The sequence below is a fragment of the Dipteris shenzhenensis genome, chromosome 11 (assembly GCF_047967505.1).
Source record: "Dipteris shenzhenensis isolate YYH24624 ecotype China chromosome 11, Dip_SZ_1.0, whole genome shotgun sequence".
Lineage (NCBI taxonomy): Eukaryota > Viridiplantae > Streptophyta > Polypodiopsida > Gleicheniales > Dipteridaceae > Dipteris > Dipteris shenzhenensis.
Genome location: NC_141606.1, coordinates 6,494,674 through 6,503,241, shown reverse-complemented (window position 1 = coordinate 6,503,241; position 8,568 = coordinate 6,494,674). Strand labels below are relative to the sequence as shown.

Sequence of the window (8,568 nt, the reverse complement as noted above, 5' to 3'; positions counted from 1 at the left end):
GCTATTTTGGTGATCTCTTACTCATTCATTTGGAGTCAAAATCAAATCCCATGTGAGACCCGAAATTCCCGAAGCATATGAGATCTTTCCACATCATTTTGAAGCTAGGTTGACTACCTTTAGCTACTATCACCAAAGCTAGTCATTTTTCTTTTTCTTTTTTATATTGTACTTGTCACAAATATCATATTTGACCATAATTTTTGAAATGTAGGCGAACCCCCTTCTGTGGTGCACAGTGGATGGAAATTTAATGAGGCCCTTGTGTGCTTCATGGCACATGCATTGAGAGGATATTATGCACTTTTGGTGGCCTTGAATATAAGCCCTTTGATGAGGACCTCCTCACATCCCAGTCAACCTTTGTGTGTGTTGAGGAATTTGATGTGGCTATGGGGCAGTTTGTGACTCGCAGCCAGCATCTTAACATGTGGCATACTTTGGGATCCTACAATGGTATCAAAGCCTATGGCAGTTGTCGCACACGGCAAACACATGGTGGTATTTTCTAGTGGATTGTGGACCGTCATGAAGATGTCATGATCTGTGGTGGCAATTAAGTGTGACTTTGATTTGGTGGTAGTTGCTTGCACCAATGGCTCACTATCTACATTTGGTCTATGCTTTGGAATGTGGCATGTACTCTAGGATATCTTTGATTTGGCATACCCACATTTAGTTTGTCCTACGTCAACCTTATGGTGTGCAAGCCTTTGGTCTGGTCAGTACTTATTCAAGTTCTTGTCCCACAAGGGGCGCGACTAGAGGGGGGGGGGGGCAGGAGGGGGGCAAGTGCAGGGGGTTGAAATGTGGGCCAACCTCTTTGTTTGGTGTGTGGTACATGGAAGGGTAATGAGGCCCTTGTGCACTTCGAGACACATGCATTAAGGTCTCAAACCCCATAAGCAAATATGCACTTGTGATGGCCTTGTGATAAAGACCTCCTCACATCCCAATCGACCTTTTGGCACGATTTTGGATCCTACAATAACATCATAAATTTTGATCTACTTTAATTTTATCTTCACCAATAACAATCATACAAAAAGGTCTCTAAAGGTTGAAAACATACAGGAATACGTTTTATCATCATTATGAAAACAATGCAATGATGATGCATGATCACTATTATTAAAAAGGGAAAATTTCATGATGATTTCATCTTCTTGGGAGGGAACAACAAATTGGATGAGAAAAGGCATGGATATTGGAAGACCAAACTTTTCTAGATCTTTTAAAGAAATTATGGCATATCATCACAAAAAAAGAAAAAAGATTCAAACCATTCAGAGCAACGAAAGCTTATAAGGCCATACAAAAGGCAACCTAAACGGGATGAAAAACAAATTTAGTGATTAACTTGATTAGTTTGCATGTTAACACATCATGATCTTTAATTGCAAAAGACAATAAAATCGTAGTTGATACATGGTAAACGCAAGAGACTAGGCTTAATGCAAAAAATGTGTAATCCAAAGAAACTTTGGATAGAGACAAACTATCTTGCTAGATTAAAAAAGGCATAGTAGATTGTATAATTATTGGTCAAGAAATGAAAATTTAAAGAGTCGTACAAATTGCAAGGAATGGCATCTAGGAAAACATTATGAACAAGTTGTAATAGGAATGCATCTTTATTTCTTGAAATTATAACAAATTTACTTATGTAAAGAGAAAATACCCAAAAAAACAATACATATGCAAATATCATGAATAGTCCTTTTTCATGAATGAACGAATCTCGGAAGACAAGGAAGAAGGAATATTCCCAACCATATTTTCTTAAACAAATCAAAGCTGTAAGTTCTTGAGTCTAGAACTGAACTCCAAAGTCTTTTCATTGTTCCAAGTCACTTACTTGATCGTCATATGATTTATTTCATTTGTCTCAAGTTTGTAAACTTCGACTCCAAATTCTAAATTGATGGGTACAAAGAGTTTACATGCAGAACAGACAAATCAAAGTGAGTGTATGATAATTAGCACTAGCAATTCCATAGCTCCTGGGTCTCTGCAGGCATGTCAATCTCAACATACATTTTATGCAGCATATGCTCTGTTTTTCTCTCATGTTGTCCCTAGCAAAGAACAACTCTACTTCTCATTTCTATCTCAGATTCTCATATGAACAAAGGGTGCAATACAATGCTCACTTCTACTAGTATGTAACACTTACCCATGTTGCTGGAAAACACAGGTTCGTCGCAAAAGTTCATAAATTTAGACACAACAAATGCCATCTCACACCATCGCATTGTCTACAGTGACAATATCCCAACATAGATTATTTCTATCTCAGATTCTCATATGAACAAAGGGTGCAATACAATGCTCACTTCTACTAGTATGTAATACTTACCCATGTTGCTGGAAAACACAGGTCCGTCTCAAAAGTTCATAAATTTAGACACAACAAATGCCATCTCACACCATGGCATTGTCTACAGTGACAATATCCCAACAGATTATTCATCATGCTTGAAAGCTCAGAGCAAGGGACATGAATAACATGTGTGCTTTGCAACCTTGCACTCAGATCACATGCCGAGCTTCTGTCAGTTCCACATACAGACAGCCCTACTCAGCCTTGACAAACCCCCAAGAGCCCAATCCATCAAAAATGATCATCACAACCTCATACAACCGTTAGGCCCTTGTGTTGGGCACCTCTTCATCAAATTAGCATGATCATTCTAAAAGTGATACTTGAAGAAATAAGTGTGCTGCACTTCTCACAATAAGTCTGCAAAATTCTGGTGGAGTAGATGCACGTCCAAGGATAGAAAGGGTTACCAATAAAATAGGAGCAGCAACTTGGAATACAATGAAATGATATTCGCAGAGGAAGCAAGTGCAGATGTGAAAGATTTCAAGCTAAAAAATAGTCGTGGTGATCCAGAACAAACATCTCACGGAGAGCAAAGGCGGGATACAAAGATTGTTCTTGTTTCATGCTTCAAATGAATGGTAAAATTGCAGCCATTCATGCCAATACCCCTTGCATCATGGCCTGTCACTCGAAGAAAATATGCCCTCTGCTCAACTCAAAAGTTACAAGCTAAGCACAACTGCTTCACTTATTTGCAAAACCTTAACCCTTCGACAGATGGACGGAACGACTTTCCAGCTGGAAGTAGCTTAAAATAATGGCACAGATTCAACCAGATCAAGACATTTTATCAATGCATGGAGTTAATTTCGCACAAACTGTCCATTATTTCAGCCAGATGAAGACATTTTATCAATACATGGAATTAATTTCACACACACTATCCTTGTCAATGGACATCACTGAAAAATCTGGGTGCAAAACCGCATAGGCTTAAAGACTCACTGTGAACCAAAGCATTCAGTTTCGGGAGCTCCATATCAGAATGTGTGATCATGGCCAAACTGTACTGCTTGTTAAAAATTTGAGCCATGCTTTCTTTTCTCTGTAAATAATTGAAAAGAGGGATTAGGGGATTAAAGAGTGAGCATCAGGGAACATCTCTAAAGGCCCTGATCGTAGAGCTTGCAGCTTCTGCTTGTTACTGAATGAGTTGATAAGCTCAAAGTTCAAATGCATACATGTAAAGACTAGTTGCCAACAACACCACCAAGGGCATTCCAGCAAAAGCAGCCATTACGCCATTGTGTCATTGTGCATCCGCAGCCAGAAACTGATTATATGATCACGAATCCGATAAAAAAGCAGTACTCAAAGAGCATGCATTTGCATAAAAACTAAAAGTCATCAAGACTCTGCAACAGATCCTCTACCTCCTGCTTCAACAGTAAAATCCTTTGCTGGTGCGGGGCGACACGATTGTCAATTTCTTTACTGGAGAGTTTTCTCTCATATAACTCCACAGTAACAGTGTGCTTCTGTAACAATTTCTCTTGCTTTTCCTTTTCCTTTGCAATCAGCATTTCTACCTGTTCAACCACAATCCATTCTTAGAATTCACCAGATCTGTAAATTGTAGATAAGAGGACACAGATACACACACATGATTACCTTTGGTAGAACATAAGAAGATCGTGAAGATTGCTGGAGAGTGTCATGGATTGCTTTCAAGTCCTTAGCAGTATCTTTCAATATCACATCAGCAGATTTTCGAGCAGCCTTACAGCTCTGGATGTCTCCTGTTCTTGCTAGATCTCTCAAAGAGGCTTCCAGTTTTTCACTTACATTTACCCGACGTAGACTAATTAAATTCTGCAACCTTTGAAGTGCATCCAACAGCTGCAACCAACAAAAACCCTGATAAATGTAATCTGATAAGACTAGCTAACATTGTAAATAACCATGATTTTGCATCTTCCAATCTGGTTGGCCAAACAAGACCCAAACATCACCTCTTCACGCTGTATGCGAGCCTGGTATGAAGCTGAAGACTTTGAGATAGAGAAATCACAGCGAGTATATGCTATGCAGGCAACAAAGAAGAGGAAGAAGCCCGCAACCAGCATCAATGGCTCAACCAGCATCGCGATTGTGTTGAATTTGAAGTAAACCTATGGCAAGTAACAGGCTTAATACAAAGGTGCTGAAGAATGGAAAGGTATAATTTCTATCCAAAAACAACTGAACGGTTGAGCCTTAGAAAGTTGTAGAGAGAGAGACCTCAAAGAAAACATTGTGCTCCTGCACAACATTCTTCTTGGTCAATACCACAACAGTCCGCCCAACAGTATCAAGGTAGCTATATTTTACCTGTTCACATAAAAAGGGCAGGATTAAACTTTGCAAGCAAATGGATTAACAAAAAGCTTATAAACTTTGAAGATGCAGACTGTTGAGTGACAAATAAATTAATTCCTGGAATTTCTATAAACCCTTTTATAACAAATGGAACATCTTTTACACTTAAGGATGCAATCTCTTATGCAACAAACTACCTCTTGGGATTCCTGTACAGAAAAAGGAGCCTGCACCAAAGGCTTCTTAGATCCTTCAGGTAGTACCACCTGCATCACATCAAACAGATTAAGATATTGTCACCCAGGGTTCATAAAACAGTCCTCCATGTTCATATGTGTTTCCAAATCCAAGAATCCTTGCTCCACCATAAAACTTCAAAATGTGAGTGAGTAGTTTGTTTGCACCTTCACAACCAGGTTCTCGACCACAACATCATGGAGGGGGCACCCAAAAGGGAACTTGAGGTATCTTCTACCATCAGATGCTCGAAATACAAAGTCCTGTAATGGTACGCCATATCCAATTGTAAAGGTAACTTGCCATCCACCAAAAAGAGGATATCGTGGTTCAAACTCCAACTCGGTCTGAAACCAAATTTAGAATATCAAAACAAAGCCGATAGTAGCAGAATTCCTTAATCGCAAGCTTCCCAGAAAGACTTCGATTGCAGATATCTTGACGGTATACATTCTTTACAGGCTAACCTTTTCTCTATCGCTACGCAAATGTGAGGTTGAGACATTCCCAATTTCATCTCTGTAGTACACAGAATGTGCACGGGGGGGAAGCCTTGCCAGCAGCTGACGAAGAGAAGCAACCCCACTTGCTGATGGTCTCGCTTGATAATCAAGCCTTCATTAAACCAACAAGAAATTCAGTACAGAAACTAAGAACTGCTTTTTTTTTTTTTTTTGGGGGGGGGGGGATCGAGATCATGGCCGCACCTAGAGAATGTGCCCTTATGCCGAGCTCCACCATGCAGCATGAGGTAATTCTCTGTGACGTATATATTACCCCAGTTGGAGATCTCTATTTCACGCACCAACTCTTGCACGACAGTGAATGGCCTGTTGTTCTCATAATGGATTGTTATTGGTAAAGAAGAGAATGCTGGAATGTTCTCATAAGGCCCATATCTCAATTCAGAATTCAGTAGCTTAACTGGTTCCACTTTTGTATAAGATTCAACACGTGCAGTTGGAACCTTCATGACTGTTGTCTGCACTTTGGCAGGGTAAGGAGAGAGGAAATATGCACTGTCGTGATAAAGCACAAGCTGTGCTTCTGATTGTAAAATTTCTGCTGGGAAAGGCTTCAACAGATCCGTGAGCACCATATAGATATCCACAGCTACTGAATCACCTGGCTTCAAATCCTTTTTCAAAAGGATGGAAAATAAAACAACATCGTCTGCGCTCTCCTGTTCAGCCACTTTTATAGCCAGATTGATTGGTGATTGTTTATTTTTTCCCTTGCCTTCGGACGTAGAAGCTCCAATAAAAGACAGGCCTTTTGCCTGACTGGAGTGTAGTGCAAAAACAACCTCCGAGACAGGAGCGGGGCCTTCATTCTCAACCTGTATCCAAGAACCCTTACACTTTATCGAAACAAACAATACGAGTACCTAACTTCTAGCGAACAGTGGTGACAAAGCCAGTCTTTGAAAATTCTGTACCTTCAGTGATGTTATGGCCCTGACAACCTGAGAAGTGAGGTCAATCTGCATAAAGAAGACACATGTTTGAAGAGACAGGTGATGAGAATTGATAGGACTTACAACCTTCTTTAGGGAAAACAAATTAATATATGGAAACACGACTCCAAGTAACGCTTAGACTATGCACTCCCGACAAGACACACGTCAAATTGTAGATCGTAAGGATGCCTTCAAAATTATTGTGAGCACAGAGCGTAAAACAAGGATTTGCAGGGAAAGCGGTGCGTCCATTCCGGAAATTGACCGATGAAGGGGGCATTTGGGAAGGTAAGCACAAATCAGGCTAGATCTAGGCAAATGCTGTCGAGAAAGTACGAATTCTGGTTCATAAAAAGGAAGAAGAAGAGGTACAAGAGACTAACATACCTTGCGATCCACCTTGGCGAGGAGGAGACCTGCATCGACACGAAATGAAGAGCAAACGAAAACACAAAAGGCGATGACGGCTAGCGATGGTGATCGGAGCTCCATAGCTGCCGCAGTTTCTTGTGTGCAAAACCCTCCTTCGGCGTTTTCAAAGATCCATTCACCCGCGGTTAATTAAGGTCTTATGGACGCTAATCCCGATTAAGGATGGATTAAGGATGGAATAAGAACACCATTACGAGGCCATGAGCGCACTTATATATAGGGTTTACACATAGTTAACCCCTACTTTAGATTTAGGTGGGTCAATAGAGTGCACGAGCAATTGGCAAAATTCTATCCACATGCAGCTTTTGGGGCCCAACACTAGAAGTAGCAAAACTCGTGATGTCAGACACTGTGCACACGTCTCAAACAAATTATAGGCTTTTCCAATCGTTCCAATCGCTCCAATCGTTCAACGTATCATATGAATTGTTGAGCATTTTGCAAGCTTGTCCATCTGGATGAGTGTGAAAGCAACGTCTGCCTGGACAAGAATACTGCTTATGAGGGCACTTACACACCACCCAACGCTTGTCCAAGCGAGAAAAGGCATGGGTAGGGTTGGTTACACATCAAACGGCCAAGCTAAGAATCAAAGGTTATGCAATTAAACGAACAAAAGTATTTTGCCTATGTGGTTTAGCTAAAATGGCTACACAATGGATGGCGCGGGGTTCAAAATCCTGACATCAATGGGTCTTGGGCAGGGGATACTAGCCACTCATGATGATGGGCGCTCCCCATTTTGTGCGGCAAAACACCCAATGCCATGTGGATGCCACGTAGGGGGATGTCCCTTCAACATGTTGGGTGAGGGCCAATGTGTAACCGTCCTGAAGCGAGCCTCATTATAGCACTCGAGGGGGGGAGGTAAAATTTTTGTATAACTTAGGGGGATTACTTTTTCACAAGAGGGTTAAAATTAGGTTAATCATTTAATTCAGGCCACGAGGGGCAAGACTAATTAAAAGAATTTTGTTGAGTAGGGGGACTCATTAACATGTTTGGTTTAATATGCATGTTATGAACACGATTTTGATTAGTTTCAATCTTTCCTCACAAAGGCTAAAGTGGTCCTACCCCTGAAAGAGATTAGGTTTATCATTTATAGGTCTTTCTTCCCATGCACTTACATGGATCTACATGTGTGACCAATTGTAGGATGAATAGGAAAACCGATACATCGAGAGGTAGCGTGCCATAATGGTACACTCTTGAATAGTCAACTTTAGTGCCATTGGAAAGTGGTTCTCCAAAATGTGCACTATAGTTTGTCAATCCATATGTGATTTCTAATTTGCGTCTAATTGGGGGCCTTGCAATGCATTTTCTCTCTTGAATGGTCAATATTAGTGCCATTGGAAAGTGACCTTCCTCTCTATAAAGGCCATGAATAGAGGGCCCAAAATGTGCATCGTAGTCTGCATCCATATGTGATTCTAATTTGGGTCTAATTAGGGGCCTTGCAATGCATTCTCATAGCCATTGGGCTCAAATAAAAGAGTTTAATGGAGGGTGAAATTTATGGCCATGCACTTATGAATGCATAGCCACCATAACAATGCCCATCTTAGTACTACAATTGATTGGCCTTTTCACAAGGGTGATGGATTTTCCAGCAAGTTTAATTGGATTACAGTGATGGACTTTCAAGAAATTTTGATTGGATTAGGTAGCATCTTGTAACATCCTTGTAAAGCTTGGAACCTGTGTTGCCCAAAGGATTGTTTTCTAGTAAGAAACTAGGGCTTTG

General features: G+C 40.6%; 1 protein-coding gene across 1 annotated transcript; it reads right to left on the bottom strand.

Annotated features, from left to right (window-relative positions):
* Nucleotides 1-3,173: 3,173 nt before the first annotated feature.
* Nucleotides 3,174-6,926, bottom strand: LOC147896548 (Ribophorin I). Its single transcript, XM_087381421.1, has 10 exons — nt 6,771-6,926; nt 6,363-6,407; nt 5,632-6,263; nt 5,392-5,539; nt 5,092-5,271; nt 4,885-4,953; nt 4,610-4,699; nt 4,342-4,500; nt 4,001-4,228; nt 3,174-3,918 (listed from the first exon to the last, which is right to left on the bottom strand). Exons 1-10 carry the CDS (start codon nt 6,873-6,875, stop codon nt 3,727-3,729), a joined length of 1,848 nt encoding a protein of 615 aa, XP_087237547.1. The 5' UTR covers nt 6,876-6,926; the 3' UTR covers nt 3,174-3,726.
* Between the last annotated feature and the right edge of the window lie 1,642 nt (nt 6,927-8,568).

What these genes read in the sequence shown, in the direction of transcription:
- LOC147896548 (XM_087381421.1), bottom strand. Translation starts at nt 6,875, where the DNA reads ATGGAGCTCCGATCACCATCGCTAGCCGTCATCGCCTTTTGTGTTTTC. An exon ending in TCGCCAAGGTGGATCGCAAG is followed by an intron (nt 6,408 to 6,770) that starts GTATGTTAGTCT and finishes TTCTTTATGCAG; the next exon opens with ATTGACCTCACTTCTCAGGT. An exon ending in CATAAGGGCACATTCTCTAG is followed by an intron (nt 5,540 to 5,631) that starts GTGCGGCCATGA and finishes GGTTTAATGAAG; the next exon opens with GCTTGATTATCAAGCGAGAC.